This window comes from Macadamia integrifolia, chromosome 7, assembly GCF_013358625.1.
Source record: "Macadamia integrifolia cultivar HAES 741 chromosome 7, SCU_Mint_v3, whole genome shotgun sequence".
NCBI lineage: Eukaryota > Viridiplantae > Streptophyta > Magnoliopsida > Proteales > Proteaceae > Macadamia > Macadamia integrifolia.
The window spans coordinates 19,035,038-19,056,324 of NC_056563.1; the positions used below are offsets into that span (position 1 = coordinate 19,035,038).

The window sequence follows — 21,287 nt, forward strand, 5'->3', positions numbered from 1 at the left end:
CTACCGTGCTACGTCGCCTCAGCGATCGGAACCGCAGAGTAAATAGAGCCCTCCGAGGTGAAAGATTGTATAACGTAGTAATGTCGTCACTCTCCCAAACTGGCAAACCCCTTTATATCTAGCCGTTCTTAAATTAAAAGTCGAATTTGCCCTCGTTTAGTGCACGTGCTATGGAGCTCCCGCCAAAAAACTCCGAGGGCGCGTCACTATAACGCGCGGGTTACCCATTTAACGGCTTCAGTTTAAAGCAATCACATCGGTGAGGCGAAGTCAAATCGGAGGGACAAGAACACTTTTTGGCGGAATAGAAGCTTTTGTTTCTGTTCTTTATCTTCTCATACTCCTTTTGTTAGGGTTTAAGGATTTATGTGTACTGTGAGACGTTAATCTGCAAACGTTCAATCGCCAATTTGAACTTCTGTCTCCAATCATCTTCTTCCCATGCAATCGTCGTTCTGCATCACTTCTGATGCCTCTCGATTCCAATTTTATAGGAAAACGCTTCAACCTCAGTGGATAATCGACAACCCTACAGTCCAGCAACGGGAACTCAATCGAAGAATATCAATTTCTTCAAATTCCTTGAAGACTTCGTATGGGTATGACTTTGACAGAGGAGAGGGACCTGCAACGGTCGAACGCCTTCCTGTAGTAATCCGCAAGTCTGGTCGGAGTTCTCGTTATTCTTGGGATGGAACCCATTTACAATTGGTATCTTTCGGTGCTGATACTTTGGACTGTTTCACATTCGATGATTGGTTTCGAAAAATTTTACACTTCTGTGGTTCAGGAGTACGGAACTTCCTCATTCCTCGGCAAGTTCATGAAAATTACATGGATTACGTGAAGTGGAAGTTCTTGCATCGAGTCTTCAGTTCTGCTCTCCAGGTTCTGGCTACTCAGGTAAAAAAATCAGATTTTGTTTCTTTCAGGTTGCGGCCGGTATTGGAGAATGACTGACATGGTTTCAAATTGAAATTAGGAAGAGGAAACAAAGGTTTTTTTTTTTTTTTTTTTTTTTGGGGGGGGGGTGGGGGGAGCGGTTGGGGGAGGGAGTTTTTGATTTGATAAATTTGGGGTTCTTAATTTTGATTAATTATCTGATATTTCATTGACGAAAAGAAAGAAACAATGTCAAAAAATGAAGCAAACATGAATAATGAGCAATTCAGAAGAAAGTTGAAGGAATCGGCTGCAATCAGGATCAGGCAATCAGAATCGGGCAATTTTTTCAATTCGACTCTGATTCCTCAAACTGATGTATACTGGGATATCTAAAGTTGGTACTTTGACAGCCTGAAGAAGAAAACTGGCTCAGTGAACTGCTAGCATTGTAATCATTCTCATGTTATTTTGACTATTATCCTATGGCTTTCCAATCAACATTTTGGATCTATTCCTAGGTATAGCACCATTTGCAATTATACCAAATAATGGAAAAACTTACCCAGAAATCAAGCAAACAAGAATCTTAACACTTGTGGAAATTTACCAGAAATGATTTGGGGACAGGAACTTGTCACTCATGGACATGATTTGTTTTTGTTCAACCATCTCACAGTGCCGTCAATGAATTTATTACAAGTTTAGTATCATTTGGGACACTTGATTTAGACTATAATGTGACAGCATCCTTGGGAGTTCTTTAACATGTGGGATGGTGATATTAGGCAATGTTTCGAGCTATAGGTATTGGATACTCCCGTTCCCTTCCATCAGCTGCTGCACTGAACTGGCTGTTGAAGGATGGTCTTGGACGGCTTAGTCGATGCATTTACACGGCTAGCATGGCATCTGCATTTGATACAAATTTGAAGGTATACATATGTTCTTGCTCAAAACATAGTTCCTTTGGAATGTGAATGGAATGATCTTTTAGTTTCTAATACATGTCATTTTCTCTTGTGAAGAGGGTTAGGTTATCAACATCCATTTTGTTCAGCTTGAGTATTGGCATTGAATTGCTGACTCCAGTGTTCCCGCGGTACTTCCTACTTCTTGCTACTGTGGCCAACATTGCTAAACAAATTAGTCTGGCTTGCTTCCTATCAACTGGTGTAAGCCCTCGTCTCTTAAGCTTTCAGGGTGACTAAGATACTGTTATTTTCAATATAGTGCTTGGGATTAGTTTCTTTAGTTGGCGGACAATGATGTTGTTTAATTTTTCTCAATGTTTTGAGACCTGAACAAGTCATTGCACCATTTTCTTGTAGTCAGACAAGTCACAAGAGTTACTCTGGTGATGCTGGTTGAGATTGTTAATCATATAATGAAACTTGAGAAACCCCAGAAGCTAGTGTGAAAGAATCAATGGAAGAAAAAAACCTTATGATTTTGAGCTCCTTTCCTTCCTGTAGCACCTATTATGTTTCCTTTGCTGGATTTGGTAGCACATCATCCTTTCCTTTTTGTTCTCAGGGAACTTCTATATAAACGCTTGAAGAGTCAACTTGGAACTCCATTTTGTTGATGCTATGTTTTCATGTTATGTTTGAGAAACTCATAAAACATAATCTATTATCAGAGACTATGTTAACAAAGTTACTTGGTAAAATTCATTACAATACAGGTTATGATAATCCGGTCTTTGATTCAACATCCGAGAAATATATACTTTCAGAAGTTTCTTAATATTTTCCTATGCTTTTAAAATTTTATTTTATTTTACATTTTGCTGTGATTATTAATCTATTATCTTGCAAATTGCCTCTTGAGGAGTCAGTGGACTTTCGAGTCAATTTCCAAGGATTTATTACATTATCTCTGATGAAGTCCATTTATGATTAATCTCTAAAGAACCTGACCAATTTGCATTATCTGCATTCCTTTTGTGACCTCTGAAGCTCAGCTAACTGATATATTCATTAAGAGTCTGGGTGGAAAAAAATTTCATCCTATTGTTAGCAAGTTGTGCATGTTTGACATGTATGCACCAACTTGAGGGGGAGTGTTGTAATTTGGGGTTTAAGAGTGATTTAGTCTTTAAGGGTATTTTGGATATTCTAGAACATTCTTTTCTCCACTATAAATAAAGAGGGGCTGGTGTCTAATTGACATAAGCTCAATTCCCCAAATCAACAGAAGGTTAATAAATAAACAGAACAAAAAGGGAAGAAAAGAAAGGAAAATATACTTACATAGTTAGCGCTATCAGGAAGGAGGACAGAGGGCCCAGGGGTGTCTATCTCCACCTCCTCCTCGTCAAAAATCATCCTGTTGGGTATACCTCATGCCAAGGCAAAGTAATGGGATAGGAAGAGGATGCCCCTGCAGCCTAGGAAGTGAAAGTATTTATATACAATATTACAGAATGTGATTCTCTTTCAATTTTGTTGTTATTGTCCCCATTTCAAATCTGTGGTTCCTAAGGGAATAGGTTAAACTGAATTTGTGGGAAATTGGATGAATGCGGGAAGTTGAGAAAGATAAGAAGGGGAGAGTCGCAATCAGAAGTGTATGTCTTGCTAAAACAGTGTCCTCTATTTTGAATGCTTATAGAAAGTAACTAAACTGATACTTAAGAAATTGGCTAATGTGGCCACTGGGCTTTTCCCATCTATCATTACCACTTGAACACTTTTCTCAAGCTTATGCTTGACATGTCTCTCTACGTATTAACATACAAGTGTCATTCATGAAAACTCTTTGTCAAACAAGGTGCAACACCAAATTTTGATCCTGTAAAAGTGGGAATCCTCTTTTGCCTCCAGTTCTCCCTTCTTAACTTCTCTGAGCTCAGATTGACCAGTCCCATCCATCACTCATACTGTCCAACAGATGTTTTTGCTCATAGTTTCTGTCTATTGATCATCAATACTTCTTTCAACAATGTTCTATTAGCTATTCAAAAAAAAAATATATATATATATATATATAACTGTTCAGCCCTGAATCCACCTTCCACCCTATTGGTGAGGGACCGTATAGGTCTCTGGTATATATTACATCGAAATTTCCTTTCCCTTTTCCGATATGTTGCATATAGATTGTTTCTTTCCCAAACTTTTCAATGCATCTTTGTTGGGAAGCTGGGAGCTCTGAATTCTTTTAATGAATGATTAACTTATTTTTTATTTACAACTATCTTTTTTGTTGGTTGAAAAAAAAAAAATTTTTCTTTTGTGGAGATCTAATATCATTTGTTGTTGCTGCATGAACAGTCTACAGTACACCGAAGCTTTGCAATAGCAGATAATCTTAGTGAAGTTTCTGCGAAAGCACTGGTTTGTTCTTATTTACCAAGCATGTGTTTTCCTAACTGTCATTACATATTTGTAGTTAAATTTTAAACATATCTTTGATTTGGTTCAGATTCAAACAGTTTGCTTTGATAATGTCGGATTACTGCTTGCTGCACTCTTGAATGCATTATGCAAGAATGACCAAAGGTATTCCTTTTCGTCTCTGCATCGTAAAATTGATGTATAATTTTGGTGTACTTCCATATCTTCTGTGATGGAATTGTAAATCTACTCTGGAATGATATTCTATATTTCTATGGCACTTCTTTCTTAATTCTATATGAAGGTTATAATTTGCAGATATAATGGCTATAAATTATTCTAACTAGAGTGCATTCATCCATAACTGATTCTTTATTTTCTACAAGTAATTGTGACAATGTCTTATTTACTTCCCCCGTTGCTCCCTGTAACTATTTAGTCAAAGAACAGCCACAAATTTACTTGGGCAGTTAGGGTTCCAAGACGGTCCCTTCAAGAGGTTCTTGTTCATATTTTTTGACTGCCTTATGAAGCAATAACTACTAATTTGCCCCAAGAAGACCCCCACCAATAAAATTTCAAGTTTATGCTGTTTGGACAATAATGTTATCATTCTATTCTTATTTTATGTTTAGTTACTGATCTTGGCTAAGAACTGTGCTATCTAGATCCTAACTAGCTTCTTGTGCAAGATTGCAAGCTGGTCTGCCTTTTGTTGTGTACCCAATTTTCTCTGCCATTGACCTTTTTGGGATCTACCAAGGACTCAAGCACGTCCATCTACAAACACTAACAAAGGTTGGTCTCTCCATGATTACTGTGTATTGCTTGCAATTAGTCCATAAGATGTTGTACAACTGGTTGGTTTGAATTGTCCTGAGACTTACATTTGTGACTAGGTTGTTTGTATCCTAGACTCCTAGTTAAAGTAACACATTATACAGATCAGATAAGTTTTGTTTCATACCCATATATTGTCATTTGGTATCCTTTTATTCTGATCATCGTGGAAAGATTTGCAGCAATCCAAATTGAAGTGGGATCTGTCTAGTGTAATTAAATAACCAATTAGATTGTCTATGCTTGTTATTTTGACTTGGAATTTTGAAATCAGTAGGAAATGTGAAGCACTTTTTGCTGTGGAAAATTCGCTTGTTTTACTTGGTATTACAGGTATGCTGCTGCTGGTTACTGACTTACTGACTCTGGTTTTTATGCAATCCATTATTTCCTTTCTGATCTTTATAGTGGTTGAAGTAGTTCTGTGGTCTATAACTATATGATCCATCCAGTCACAATAAACGACCTTTATTAGTTCCCAACTGATGCACAATTCCAGAAAGAGATGATGGGCCTGTTGATTTGGGTTTGGTACTTTTTGGGGTCCAACTTAATATATGTTTCAAGTTTGCTTTAAGTTTGGCATAATTTGAGGGCTCAATGGATTATATGGGCCATGGGCTTAATATTTTTTTAATTTATTACTGTAATCGGCCAATTCTTTAAGCCCTAATTTAATGGATTTAAGTCTTATATGGGATTAAATAGTTAGTTTCTGATTTACTATGTTCTAGAATGTTGTTTCTAATTTGGCTGTTTTTTATTTGGACAATTGGTTGGAGGCTTTATGCTGTTATTCTGTGAGAAACAGATCTTGTCTGTGGGATGCAGAAACCGTAGTGGGATTCTAACCTAGGTTCGGGCGGAAGGCGCAACCATATCACTTTCTTTCTATTTTCTATCTTCTTTCATTCTCCTGGAGCCCAGGTGGGTAAGTTCTTTGTTTCAGTCGATCCTCGGCTGCTGTTTGCAATAATATGGAATCCCAGTGTCTCTAACTGAGGATTAACCACTGGAGGTCACTGCTGAACTGATGCACATAATACTGAATGGCGGCACCTCTGTCTAGGTGTTTATTTGCTCCAACTTTGAGGTATTGTTATCTTAGGCTCTGTACTGTAACGATTCTGTTTTTTAAACATGATTCTGGGCTTGGCACACTTTTTTGCATTTCTATTTTTTTGGAGTGATTCTGCATCTTAAATGTTGTATGGTAACAAAAAAAAAAGTTGATTTTGTAACCTGGAAGAAACAGAAACCTGTATGGTTTGCATTTAACATAATCATTTCTAACAGGAACCAATATTTACATAAAATGTCATCTTTACCATGGGTGTCAAAGTTGTGATTTTTAAATAAAATCTAAGGATAGTCAATGGTTTTTTAATAGCTCCTAAGTTATGAAAACCATTATTACACAAATAGCTAAAGTCAAAATAAAACATAAATGAGAATAACTGATATGATCAAGTTCCATATCAACAACACGGTTGTCACGTCAAATATGAAATATTTCGCCATGTTTCTTTGCGATCGATTAATATGATGGTCATATCCTCCTTGCGGATAAAATATAGATACTATTCATCTAAGACAGACTGAGAATGAAGGGGCAATATAGAACTGGTTTGAGGTGGATTTCACTAAACCAATACAGAATGTGTTCTGCTTATTATCAATCAATCATCATAATAATTGGCAAAACTAAAACGTGGATTCTCTTGGAGACTACCAGCAAAATATGGTCAGGGCACAAGACCCTATCCTCAACCATGAATGGCAATGGTCCCCCATCATCAGCTATTTATTTTTCCCTGTTGCAAAACAGAGTATCCATTTCCAGAAGTTTAGAAGGACTTCATGAAGAGCATTAGAAAGAACATGTCAGATTTGTTAGAGATGTGACTTATTACAGGCATTGAAGTGGGTCTTCCTCTATCCACAAAATCAAGGATGAGTCTTTCCTGGCATTGGAGAATTTCAGGTTGAAATTAATTTATCATTTCTTTTCACTCCTAAGAATAGCAACTGTATGTTGTTGCTTAAAATTTTGAAGCATTTGTAGTCTCATTCCCATTAGTGTTTGGTCATGGTATCTGGGCTGGCTTCTTCACCGATAGCCTTGCGATAAAAGAGAAAGCATTTGCTTCTATGACCCATTTACTCATTAGTTCTGTAACACTTGATACCGCACAAGGAGTAGTGCCTCAAATTCACTAATCTTGATGCATCTGGTGCTACTTGTAGGGGTGGTCCTTGGCTGCTTTGACAAACCTCAGAGCCTTCTATGTTATCGACACACCAATTGGGTATCATCCTTGGGATTAAGATTAGTTTCCACGCAAAGGTGGGTTGATCGATCATTCTCTTGAGTCATACTTTTTGATGCCGGCATTGGATTGCACTGGATTGTTTTAAAAAGACTAACCACATGTCACGAAGTTAATAAGGGTTGAAGGAGGAGGAGAAAGGAGAAGAAGAGAGGACAACCGTAGTTTGCTGCAACTGAGAAAGTCCACTGGCTCATCCTGCAAGTCCTCTTTCTCTACTGCTACTCTATATTATCTTCTATTCTATCGTATTCTGTTCAAACATGGCATATGCAATCATAATGCCCATACCTTCGTGCACAGAGGAACCTCGAAGGTTCGAACTCGCTGAAACAACAGAAAACCTGCAAAATAAGCAAAATCAGTGGGGGGAGAGAGAGAGAGAGAACGCATCCCACCTCGCGGACGGACGGCAGATCAAAGATGGTGGCAACTCTACTCTTCGTTTCAGCTCTGCTTCTCTTCTCTTCTCTTCTCTAGACATTCTCCAAGTGCAAAGTGGCGTTAGGGTTTACAATACCGTTGAAACAGACCTTTTGATGGAGGGCCGGTAGGGGTAGGGAAGAAATCCCTAAGAGGGGTCTCAGAGTTGCAAGGGAGAGGGAGAAATCGCACTAAGAAGAAGGGGGAAAGTGAATCACTCACACACGCCTGCAGGCTTCACAAATACTCAAACTCAATTCATCTTCTCAATCTGTCTAATAACTTCGATTACATGCCCTTATATAATAACTGAAAATTAAAACTTGCCTAGTAAAATGTAAAACTAAAATTAGCAACTTCAAATTACTTCCTAAATTCTAACTAAGGAAACTAGAAACAAAATAAACTCAAACTGGTAACTCCCTAATTGATTATTAACTACCCAAATTCAAAGATTGCAAATAATCCCAAAATAAAATAAAATCCTAAAGATCCTAATGAATCCAAAAATCCAATCGGACCCAGTTCATCTCGATTGAGTTGCCTGAAGGGTCAACCTGGTTCAACAGCATCGATTCTACATCAACTCCCCCGACGTTGAGAAAAACTCGTCCACGAGTTTTATAGAATAATAACAATAAAAACTAGCGAACTGGGGTGAATTGCTCGCCGTCTGCATCGCGAACAAAATCCATGATGTGAAGCTTTGGAGGTGCATTCAAGTTCGAAAAATTTTGGGGAAGAACAAATTCATGAAGGTGAACAAGTGGCACTACATTGATGCCCTTCATTGCTTGATCCACAATCTTCTCACTTTCTATGGTTATCACCTGTTCCACAATAGGACAGTCTTCCACTTGTGTTGATGCCTCTGATTCATCTTGTGGTTGTACTGGGGGTATCACTTTCTTTGACGCAACCAATCCATGAAGATTAAATTTTTTATTCATGTGGTAAGGTTAGAGGATGCACACATTGTTGTCACGATCAAGAATACCGTCCCGTTGTTCCAACCAGTTTCGACCCAATTTAATGATGTGCTGAGGAGAGTCAAACACTTCACAAAAAGCACTATCATAATGAGGAGGAGCAGAAAATTCAACAAATGCAATTTTCTCCGACTCAAAAGTTATCTGACCGGTCTCTGACAATATATCCACTATAGAGTTGGTGACAAAATTGTAACTTGGTCGCTCATCAATTAACAATTTAGCAAGCTTTCCATTGGGCAACCGCACTCGAAATTTGAACACAAAAGAATCCATGACCAATCTTGTGTTGGACTCAGATCCAGGTTCCAAAAAGTCAGAATTGAATCGCTTATGGGGCCCACAATTGATAACTAAGCCAGTCTTCAAAAGATCCTCTCCTTTGTTCTCTTTTCTTTCCCACCTTGTCCTTCTCAGTTCTGGTTTCCACAAAGACTGAGAACAGCAAGCCAAAAAAAAAAATTTCATCTTCTGCAACAACACAAAACCCCTCCCCTATCACCTCAGCTCTACCCCACCGCCTGCCCCTTTGCATTGAAACCCCTCTAGAGTTCCAGCAGCATTGAAAAAAAAATAAAAAAAAATATTCCCCTCTGATACCACTTGATGGAGGGCCGGTAGGGGTAGGGAAGAAATCCTTGAGAGGGGTTTCAGAGTTGCAGGAGAGAAGGAGAAATCGCACTAAAAAGAAGCGGGAAAAGGGAATCACTCACACATGCCCACAGGCTTCACAAATACTCAAACTCAATTCATCTTCTCAATCTGTCTAATAACTTCGATTACATGCCCTTATATAATAACTGGAAATTAAAACTTGCCTAGTAAAATCTAAAACTAAAATTAGCAACTTCAAATTACTTCCTAAATTCTAACTAAGGAAATTATAAACAAAATAAACTCAAACTGGTAACTCCATAATTGACTATTAACTACCTAAATTAAAAGATTGCAGATAATCCCCAAATAAAATAAAATCCTAAAGATCCTAATGAATCCAAAAATGCAATCGGACCCGGTTCATCTCGATTGAGATTGCGTGAAGAGTCAACCTGGTTCAACAGCATCGATTCTACATCACCTTTTGTTATGTTTTAATGGTAATTTCCCCATTTACCCTTCGTAACTTAAGTGCTACATATGTTTCGGTGCCTTTTGCTCAGAATCAATTCTGAAAGTGAAAAGCAAGTTTCTCATGCTCCAAAAAAAGGACTCCAAAGTCTCATAAGTGCCCGGTTCATTTCAAAAAAACAAGAAATTGACCCGGGCTTCCCATCTAGGTTTTACCCCATTTCTGTTCCAAAAAAATAAAAAAACATCAGAACCCATTTTTTAGAACGTTACAGTACAAAGCCTTAATGTCTGGCCTTTTGAATGCTGAGAATTTTTGGATTTCCTTGTTAACGTTCTTACCCTGCCTTCGACCAAAGTTGGGGCCTGATCTGCCTAGTGTATAGGAAACAGCTGGTGGTTACTAAATTCTGATATCTATTTTCTATCCTGTTGGGTTGATCAACTGTGACTTCTGGTTATTGTTTTAAGTTGATTCTTACATATCGTGTCCTTTATGATGAGCGGAGAATGCACTCTTTGTTTGATGCTGTTCTGCTGTGTGGTTCTGAAGTTATAGCTTTGTTTCTATCTCTGTAATGTAGTTTCTATTTTGATTCACTTGCCATATCTGTATATCCAACCATTGGACTGGAATAAAATTTTAGAGGTTTGAAGTACTAGGGGAGACCTAGTTTCAGTAGTAATTTTGGATTGATCTTAGTTCTATTTTAGGAGTTATCGAAGATCGCCTATTGCTGGTTTGAATTCCTACGATTCTGCTTGTGGGCGGAATTCTAAAATCTACTATGGTGTTAGATTGAATGCATTACCAACAGTGGGTACTTTGTTAAAAATCATGGTCCACACCCAGAACCAACTAATCCATCTAGACCCTTGAGGATTGTTGTTTTATCCATAAAACCCTGCTGAACCATGGTTCGAAATCTCGGAATTTCCGAATTTCTTTTTTTTTTTTTTTCCGAAACGAAATTACATACGATATAACATTTGTACAAAATTTCAGTCGAAATTTTGGTATTTTGGCCAAAATTTCGGTATCATTCGGTATCTCGATCATCTCAGTACATTCCATGTGTTATAAATACCATATCTTGGTCGAAATTTCGGTATTTCGGTCGAAATTTCAACTCTGTCTCGAATGTCTTGGTGGTTTTGGTTCCATTTGCAAATTTTGAAGGAAAAACACTCCAAGTCTCCAACAAGCCTCTAAGTAGTCACATCATCACATTTTGACTTCCATTGGATTCCTACAAAGTCTACACATTCAAAGCTTAGGAAAGGTAAAGTTTGTTGGGAATATCCCTCTCCATAAAGGTTTTGATGATAACAACAAGTGGTAGCTCTAACAACTATTTCTCTAAGTGTCATGTAAAGGATCACATTGTGGAAGCACCATGTAAGGGACCACTTCAAGAAGCCCAAGATACAAGCGGGATTGACGAGTTAGAAGAACTCAAGATGAAGAACACAAAGATATTCTGAAGATATCTAAAAGGCATTGACAAAGTGGAAGAATCAATTTGAAGACATTAAAGATGTGGAAGAAGTTAAGTTGAATAGTTGGATACTCCTAGATTAGGATGTAATTCACACACTTCACACCCACCACACTCATGCATATTAATCATGGAAATCCTTAACATATCATCCCAAAGCATTCTAAACCCCTTGTGTGACTGCCAGATAGTCAACACAAAACAGAGGTCAACGGGCAACTGTCGGATGGGAACCGGCAACTGCCGCTTCACCTCTATGATGGTTTTTCCATCAGACTCTGCGAACAGAAGTCAACCGGCAACTGCTGGATTTTTTCAGAAATTGAACCGGCTAGCCAGATCAATTCCGGATCACTTGCCTGTGATTTAAACAGTTCACAGAGAGCAACCGGCAACTTCTGGTTGGAAGCGGCAACTGCCGGTTGACCCTCCAAAGACTCCAACGGCTATATAACGGCTATATTATGAGTCTAACAGCTAGTTTCTCATGGCTGGGCCAAGAAGCGGCAACTACCGATTGAGAAATTTTCTATCCGTTAGAAAATATTCTCCTTCCAAATTGGGTGATATCATTACCCTAATTAAGCCTAGCCTCTACCTATATAAATACCCCAATAATGACTTTAATAATTAACAATTAAGAGAGCTCTAAGCAATCATATCAAAGTCATTTGTGAGTTTTAACTGCTATTATCATTGATGTTTTTATTGAAGTCAAACACGTTCTCCAAGAACTCAAAAGACTTCAGCCAAGTCTCTCTCATCAGCCCACACCTAGGGGAGACTGCAAAAAGGTGCATTCAAAGTTATACTTGCATATTCATTTTTGCATGCACCGCACGAAGTAAACTCGAACAATTTATTCCACTTGATTAATTTTGTTGTTTTTACATTTTCCTAGATTATAATTAGGATTGTGTAAGGATCCTCTTATCCTTAAAAGAGTTGGGTGACTCTCCACCGTGAAACGGGATTGTAAGAGGTGCCTCTCTACCTGGAAAGAGATTGTAAGGATAATCTTGTCCTAAACAAGATTCTGTAAAGGTTTTCTACCCTACCTACTGTACTGAAAGGGAGAACTAGTGGAATACCTTACAAGTGGAACTTGTAGGGAGTGGACTAGACTCGAGTTGAGTCGAACCACTATAAACCTTGGTGTTGTGTGATTGTGAGTATTTTATTATTCCGCATTTTTATTCAGCAATCACACTTTGGGAACCATAATTCAAAAAAGGTTTAAAATTTCACTAGGATATCTTATTCACCCCCCCTCTAGGTTATTTCAAAGTTCTTTCTCCAAAACCAAGTAAAATTTTCAGAACAGTTCGATGGTTACTGCCAAACAAAGGTGCAACTCTAAAACAATGTCATGTCCTAATATTTTTGCATTTTTATGTTCTAAGCATGTTTATTGACCTTAAAATAAGTTATCCACCAAGTTTCATGTCAAAATATGGCCATTTGACCACCGAAACAGTCAATCGAAACAAACAAAAAAATGACACCATTTCGGCTGAAATTTCACCGAAACAAAACGAGATTTCGAACCTTGTGCTGAACCAAAGAAAACCATCACTCATCTACCTGCAGCATTCAAAAGTTGGGAAAATTCAATCACCTTAGCCTGACCTTTCAACTAACCTTTCTAGTTTATTCCTGCAAAATGTTGGAATTATGATTGACACTGACCCTTTTTCTTGAACACCCAACTCTTACACCCTATTCTCAAATACTCCTGAATCTTGATCCTCTTGAACAATGTCTTTACTGCTGATGATTGAAATTGGGCCATAAAGGGTCATGGTCCCATGCAAGTCCATTTTTGTATTTTTTGCATGAATTTACCACTCTTAAGACTCAGACCTACGTTATTATGCTGGCGGCCTAAGCTTTTACCATCAGACCAAGATAATTCTAACCTCTCAGTGCAATATCGACAACTAAACTGGAAAATCTCCATATCCTCCAAAGAAAAGCTGTGTCTTAGTATGTTGGGATTGTCCAGACAGAAATTAGTTTTGATGATGGGATTCTAAATCACCTAAGGAGTAGACTTCTGAAAACCAAGAGAAAGCCGGAATTGCAGGAATAGAGTTCTTAGGGAAATTTAAGAAGCAACTTTAAAACAGATCTGGTTGGTCTAGTTGTCAGGTCGAAGGTCAGTTATGGGCTGAGGAACAATCCTGCACAACCTGATCAGATTCTGATGGACACATAGTTGTCAAGGTGCCGCCTAGATGTCCTCACTACAGAATCATCTGGTTTGTCACATTAATTGAGTGTTTCCTTTCGCATTAAATCAATGATAGCGTCCCCTTCATTGGGCCAGTCTTTGGGTAAAGAACATACGGAAGCGGTCTCTTCTCCCAAATGGGATGAGCCTTCTTGAAATTGGGCTTTTCAGACAGAGCAGATATCCTCTGCGATCCATAACTAAGATAGCCATACTGTTCAGACTTACCTTTATCTATTCCTTTATCTATTAAAGAAGCGACATCCTTTCTTGGGTCCAAGGTGACAGCTCTCTTTGTTGACACTTCACGAGTTTATGTTGTTGTATGTTTACTGCTTTGTCATTTAATGAATATACTTATATTATATCCTATGATTTTTTTATTATATATTGGTTTTTTCATATTAGGTCATTACTAGCATAATTATATCATATTGCATTAATATAGCTTCTATGTTGCACATAGGCATGATTATATAAAATATTCATTGTTATATTATATGTAGTCATATACTGCAGACCTTGGGTCGCCTTGTTGTCTTGACAACTATGTATGGACAGATTTTGGAATATGAGGGAATCCTGTTGTGATGAGCTTTCGAGCTCAGATTTCCAGAATTGCTTGTCTAAAAAAACTCAGAATAGCCCTTAGCTATGAGCAACATGATGATTGACCAGCAACTGAGACTAAACAGAAATCAAAAACAAGATTATGAATTCAGATTTCAAAAACTGAGATGAGAACAACTTGAGTTAGGACTCCTAAGAATTGTTGGCAGAAACTTCATGGATTAGAACAGAGTTAACAGGAACCATTCAATGACATAACCAGAACAATGTTATAAAATTTAGATTTAAGAAATAAGCAAAAGACAGGGTTTTGTAAGAGTTTGACTTAGACTAGGACAGCTAGAAATCAAAGACCACCCCCCCAAAAAAAATGATTTAATAAAGGAAGAAGAAAAATAGAAGAAGAATGTGAATCAGAAATCCACCCAATCCTCAGCGTTGGCATCCCGCCAAACCCACTGCTTGGAATTACCACCATGCCTTCCTGGATTCACCACAAGGTGTTTACTGAATTACCAGAGCAGAAAAAAGAGCTCTGGTTCTCACAGAACAAAAGTGGAGAAGCCAATTTTTCTATTTATCAAATTTGTACGCCTAAATGGCTGGTTACATAGATATAGACTCTCAAAATATGACTCATAAAATGACTATAAATAGCTCAAACCAAGGATCAAGATCTCGGTTTCAGACCTGGTTTCAGTGAGGCCCAAAACAGAGATGTGCCGGATCTTGTTTCAAGGTTTTGATGCTGGGTTTCAACCATAGGTTTTGTTTCAACCAGGCCCGAAACCGAGACAACTCAGAGATTTCGGTCAGTTTCAACCAAGATTTAGTTCCATGGCTCAAATCAACCAGTAATCATACTGGATACTTTATTGACCAACAAAATGCTTAAAACAACTCCAGAACTTACTCAAAAAAACAGAACGTAGACTTTGGTTGTATATGGACTCAAAACTCCTAATTCTAGGACTTGACTTAATAAAGATAACTAAACCCAAACAGGACTGGACTTTGTAAAATCCTAATCCGACATGAACTAGGACAAATAAACATAGTCTAATGGGAAAAGAAACAGAACTCTTCTTAAATAGAACTCCATAGTAGACTAGGAGTAGGTTTCCCAATGAGAATAGGATTCCTAGAGAGACTAGGAATTCCTGAAACCGCAGACTAGCTGGCTTTTCTTCTTTCTTCTACCTTTGGCACTGCTGCTTCCTTTTGGTGCCTAAATTCTGCATCAATATCTGACCATCAGAACAGGGCCTAGCAGCCTAGCATACCAATGCTCTAGATGTATGACCGTAAACGCCAGTTACTCTTTGTAATCTGTCAATATTGATTCATTGTGTTTCCTCATGAAACCCCTCTGTCAGATGGCTTTGGTTCATCCTATTCTGGATTGGGACTATACAATGACTGTATCATAGTCCAGAAACAAAAATAAGCAAAAATTAGAATTAAGACTGGATACAGGATCTCAATGAACCAAGTGCAACCTCTGTTGCTTACATGTATCTTTTAGCACTGGCATACTTAAAACAAGGTCATTTAATGAATTGGTGGATCATCTTTGCAGTACGGTGCTACATTACTACAGCTATACTTTAGTTTAAGAACTGACAAGGCAATTGCCTGGAATTTTCCCCAAGTGATTTCTGATGCAGACAAGTCATTTAATGGGCTTATTTTATTGCAAATAAGCCTTGGGTTGGGTTATGTATATGTTGGGCCTTTGATCCCATGGGTTTTATTTGTAATGGGCCACTTTAATGGGCCTAAAATATGGGTAGAAAGTAGGAAAACGGGATTTAATTCATTAGTTTAGTTAGAGTTCTGTTTTGAGTCTATATCCTTTGTTATTTTGTTTCCTAATTAGAAAATAGAGGTAGTTTCTATATTTGCATTAGTTGCTAATTTGAATTAGCTTCTATTTTCAACGAAGTTTCTATTTTGTAACTTAGGTTAGTTTCCTTTTTATCATTAGTTGTTAGTTTCTAATTTACTCTTACTTGGTTATCAAGTTAAAAGTTAAATTAGAAGGTTTTATTTTTATCTTTGGTTTCCTTTTTTATTATGTCTTTGTGTCCAAGCAATGTAAGGCTATTTATAGCCCATCAATTTTAATGAGAAGACAGATTTGAGTTGATCAAAAAAAGATGGCTTATGCTGTGATGTTGTAGGATGCAGTTGGGTGAGATGCCCAAACTTGAGGGGTGAGATGCCCAAAACCTAACCTTCTTCTTCCCCCTTCTCAACCCTCCATCGAATTCTCTTTTTCTTTTCTTATTTTTCTTTTATTTGTTTGCTGTGAGAGAGTGTTTGAGAGCTAGAACCAAGCCTAGTGGAGGACATCTTCTCTATTCAGCCAGAATTTCAGATCCTTCCTAGGATTAGGATCAGTGATTCTAGTTTTACATTAATTTCTAACCCCAGTCCCTCAAATTGGATTTCTTGTTCAGGATAGGCTCGAGATTATTCTGGATACATGGATTCAGCTGGGATTTGTTCCTTCACCACCAGAGGTTAGTAAGGAGGAAGGCATGAATTTTCTGTGGAGCAAAGGTGAGGCCTTTTTCAAGCACATTCTACGTTGCTAAATTTCAGTGCTTCCATATAAGTTGCTTGAAAATTGAGAGGACATATACAGTGGAGCTTACAAATAATTAGTGAGCTTTTGCATCAGGCAGAGGGCAATGGCCAATCAGGATAGGATGTGTCGATCCGAAGGACCCAATACCAAAGATTTCAATGCTGACAATGCGATCTTTGAGCGGTGAAGATTTCTACTTCATCTGCATGGAGACCTGCAGAGGTTTGAGAAAAAGGAATGGACAAGTTAGTAAACTGGAGAAAGCTTTACTCTTAATATAGCATGGTTTATGTGCTCTTATTGGCCCAATATTTTCTCCTTTAATATTTTTTGTTTGGTATTTCAGCAGGGCATTCTTCTTTGTCTACGTGAAGGAGCAGGCACAACAGATATTATTATGGGTTTTTTGCAGGTAAAAGGAACTACGTTGTAATCCTACTAGAATTCCAGCTGATGGTAAAGATTATGGTTCTTGCATTAGTCAGATTAGCTTCTTATTAGAAACTTGTAAAAATAGATTGGACATCAGACTGCGCTCCCAAACCCCTTTTTCGGTTGATGGTCCTTCAGCTAGTCCAGCTGTCTGTACAGTCCTGTCAAACTACTGTAATAAAACTATAAAAGAAAATTATATGACAAGGTAAAATAAAATTTAACAGTAATTCACAACAGTGTCGCTTCTAAATTTTTTGAAAGAACTCAAAAACACTTACCTTCTTGGGTTTAAGTCACCCCATTGGCATCTCTAGGGATGAAATGAGGTTAAACATTTGAAAATTTTTCAGGCAATTGCTCTGCCTGGTGGTCCCATGGTTAGTGACGATTCAAGTGGTCTGATTTGTCTGATGGTCTAATACAGATGATCAGAGTACTTGTAATGGTATAGACTGTTTCCCCTTTCTGGGCGATAATCTGGACAGTCATGTGTCTATTTTCCTCTACCACACATCCAAGGGTTCCCAGGCAAGGATTTAAGAAGTTCAATATCAAACCCCAGATCATTCCCAAGATTGCAATAACAATCTGGATAAGTTTGACCAATCCAGGAAGAAAAATCCTGATGTTGCCAGTGGTTGGTGGGATTCTGTATAATAGATCAGACTTAAGGATCCGATGTGAATCCAGATTGGGCAAACTGGGCCATATCAGCCAGTCCTTGTAACAGTGGTTCCAGGACTGACCATTACGATACAACTTTTTTAAGTCAACCATCTAGTTCTTGCTGCCAGGAAGATACAGGAGATTAATTGATATGATCATCATGCGAGATTTTAGCTGAAGAAATTTGAGCCATATTATCATTAGATGGGGTGTTCTGACTTGCCTACTTCTGCATGTGGCAGAGATGAATAGGTCAGCTTCTTCTGACCTGACATAAGCACCTCTTTCATATTCAATTGCAGCACTGTTATTCACTTGTAGTGGGTACTTAGAGTCGATTGGAACTATTTGTATGAGAATCGATGGTTGTGGAAATCTTCATACTATCTATGACTACATATTGTTATTTTCATTTTTCTCTACCACTGGACATTGGTATGAGTTCATTTTAATGGATGGAATGATTAGGGAGTTGTTACTTCTTTTCATCAACTAAAAGTTTTAGATCATATATATGTCATTTTGCTGTTCTGCAGGCATGCCATATCCGGAAGGCACTGCTACAGTGCAGTAACAGGTGGGAGCACATTCTTGAAGCTCGTTACATGTCAGAATCTGTTATCAAGGAGTGGTTTAATGTGGTTGAAGACAGTAAGCGATGTTCAGAGGTTGATGTTAACTTATTGAAGGAAGAAATTCAAAAATCTGGTTGGGCCGCTCAAAATATTTTATTAAGTGGACAAGAGCAAATTCGTTATACTTTGTTAGACAGCTGAGTGGATATTGAGATTCAAGTCTTGTGAGCTCTTCTCTGTCGGCCCCAAGAAATTTTGACAATGATTTGAAACACTCTGGTGACCATCTGTAAATTATGTAAAATCATCTCTAGCTGTTTAGGAAACATAAAGAAAAGAAAAACACAAAGCTTTCATTTAGTTGGGCCCTTTGTGATATACAATCATGAAAAGGAAATGATTGTGCTGAAAGGGACTTTCCAATGACTAGACTATATGTTTGGTTGGTTATCTGGAAAGAACCATAACAGGTGCCATCAATCTAATAAGCAATTGGATCGAATGTCTGGGAGCATCTATGCCAATACATTGGAGAAGGTACATGTGAGATTGTGACAGTTGACAACTCTTACACCACCCTTAGATTTTTTTTGTTTTTTTTTTCCCCCAAATTTTTATCCTTTAAGATGGGTAAGAAAATGAACAATAACTTTGATAAAGCGTTGTGTTAGTTTATATGCTACATGTCAGTGATTATTGGTATTAGAACTTGTGGACTTGTTACATTTGCCATCGTTAAATCTTTTATAGCGTGCTAGAGAATTATTTGATTTTTTTTTAATGAGAAAATATATTTATATATATATTACTTGAAATGATTTATAACATCCACTGAAATTATTGTGTCAGGGTTTTTTTTTTTTATAACATGGTAAGTTAAATGCTTAAATAGAAGCACTACTGTTCCTGTGTTATAGATTTTAATTTTTTTGTGCATAACAAGGTAATCTAACTGCTTAAATAGAAAGCACTACTTCGTTAGAGGGTTGGATAAAAAAAATGAGTAAAGAGATTTATAGACAGAAAAATATAGGGATGGAGCTCCAAAGCCATGACCTGGTGCTAACGTTCACGTTATGCAAAACCTTTGATTTGCACTAGACTTTAGTAACGTCTCATCCTTGTCCTTTGCTTTCTTTAAACCTCGGATAAAAGTAGTTTAGCATTGTTGAAAAAAACGTGGAAGAGTCAAATCGAAGCAAACCATCTGAGGAAGTAGAGTACATGATGCACAATGATCCTGTCACTGTGGGGTGTAGGGAGAGTCATAATGTAGCAGTCTTACCCTTGTTTTACAAAGATGTTTCTCCATGGAATAATATATGTGGACTAATCATAATGACGTAGAGGTAGCATGCAACAAGGAAGCAACTAACCATAAATTGTTGGACCCCACGGTGGGGTCCATTATTGAAAAAGTAAAATTGTGGCAGAAATCCTCTACCCTTCGAAGTTTACTAAAACTCCTTACATGCGAGATGACCTCATCTTACAGATTATTCTCTTTTGAACCCCAGATTTTTCTCTTTTGAACCCTCCTCTTATTAGACAAAAGGCTCTTCAATGCTGTTAAAGCTTAATGTTGATGGTGCAAATAAAGGCAGTCTTGGGATAGTGGAGGTGGAGGCATAATTAGGAAGAGGGTAGGTTTTGGCAGCTTTTTCCAAATTTTATGGGGTTTGTTTCAATTTTGTGGTTGAAATGAGAGCTCTTCGGGAGGGTCTCCATTTGTGCGTAGACATGGGATTCATAGACCTAGTAATTCCGACTCATCATTAATTGTTACTTATCTCTCAAAGATCATGTCAGCTGTGGAGTTGTTGGTACTGATTTCAGGAGGCGATTTCACTTTGTGACTGTCTCAGAGTGCATGTCTCATTTACTGAGAGAGCAATCATGCAGCTAATTTTTTGGATAATTTAGCTTATGAAGACTTGCATAATAACACGTTTCATTTGGATGAGATGCTTCTGAATGGTCTTAATCGTATCATTTAGGAAGGCAAAGCTAGCTTGCCAATTTTTCGTTGTAATTTTTTATTGTCTCGGGTTGTTTAAGTATGGTGAGAGTGAGAGATTGTCTCTGCAAGGTTGGGTTGTGTCCTCCCCCCCCCAACCCACCCCTTCTCCTGCGTGTATATTTTCTCTTTAATGCGTATTTTAAGAAAATTCTAGGGACTCCCCGGGTCCTAGATAATATTTGGGTTAAAAAATAAAAAAAATAAAAACAGAAAACAAAAAAATCAATTGTTGGAACCCTGGTTTGATTCAAACCAACTGCACTCATCGCTCGCCAAATACGAGTGCTAATGCATCTTGTGCCAAAACCTAGACTTGACCTCATACAATCTACAACAATGGCCTCGGACCTTGATCCTCCCCTGCTTGATTTCTGTTTACCTTAAACATCGAATTTGGCATCTTTGCTTAAACCTCTCTTATTGACCTGATTCTATTGAGGTTTTAGGTCCTCGAATGCTTTAGAGGAAGGTGCCGTCTGTTAAGCCTTTTTGTTAGGGAATTGGACTGCATAGGTAGTAGCAAACGTCTCCTACTGAACTACTACCTAGAGCAGTTGACATTGTGGTGTGTTAAGCCCACATTCACTAAGAGGTCTCAAGTTCAAGTCTGCTAGCTATTACCTTCCCCCTCCCCACTTTCTATAGTGTACCCATCTGGGCAAAAAAAACAGAGAAGGGTCAATACTCTCACATCAAACGCCAGATGCATGTTTAGTTGCAAGAGAATAGGAGCTTCCTGTGTAACATGTAAGTTATCTGAGAAGCCCCCAAGTAGGGATTGTTGAAAGTGGTCGTTTGCTTTCATTTCGAGTCCGAGCTGAGA

At 37.9% G+C, this 21,287-nt stretch overlaps 1 protein-coding gene across 7 annotated transcripts; it reads left to right on the top strand.

Moving 5' to 3' along the window:
* Nucleotides 1–248: 248 nt before the first annotated feature.
* On the top strand, nt 249–19,174 carry LOC122084447 (protein root UVB sensitive 4). 7 transcript variants are annotated; one of them, XR_006141899.1, is made up of 11 exons: nt 249–903; nt 1,671–1,817; nt 1,911–2,057; nt 4,161–4,223; nt 4,312–4,388; nt 4,916–5,021; nt 16,638–16,740; nt 16,862–17,013; nt 17,118–17,180; nt 18,037–18,121; nt 18,406–18,546. XR_006141899.1 is itself a non-coding variant. In XM_042652685.1 (11 exons), exons 1-10 carry the CDS (start codon nt 442–444, stop codon nt 18,071–18,073), a joined length of 1,353 nt encoding a protein of 450 aa, XP_042508619.1. In that variant the 5' UTR covers nt 250–441; the 3' UTR covers nt 18,074–18,121; nt 18,406–18,546. The 7 variants fall into 7 exon arrangements, 5 of the variants coding, with proteins under 5 accessions (XP_042508619.1, XP_042508617.1, XP_042508618.1 ...); XR_006141898.1 differs by having other exon boundaries at nt 250–903; nt 17,115–17,180; XM_042652685.1 differs by having other exon boundaries at nt 250–903; nt 17,115–17,180; nt 18,044–18,121.
* The last annotated feature ends 2,113 nt before the right edge of the window (nt 19,175–21,287 follow it).

Coding starts and splice junctions, on each gene's coding strand:
- LOC122084447 (XM_042652682.1), top strand. CDS start 442: ATGCAATCGTCGTTCTGCATCACTTCTGATGCCTCTCGATTCCAATTT. Junction 1,818..1,910: donor CATTTGATACAAATTTGAAG/GTATACATATGT, acceptor TCTCTTGTGAAG/AGGGTTAGGTTATCAACATC. Junction 17,181..18,405: donor TTATTATGGGTTTTTTGCAG/GTAAAAGGAACT, acceptor GCTGTTCTGCAG/GCATGCCATATCCGGAAGGC.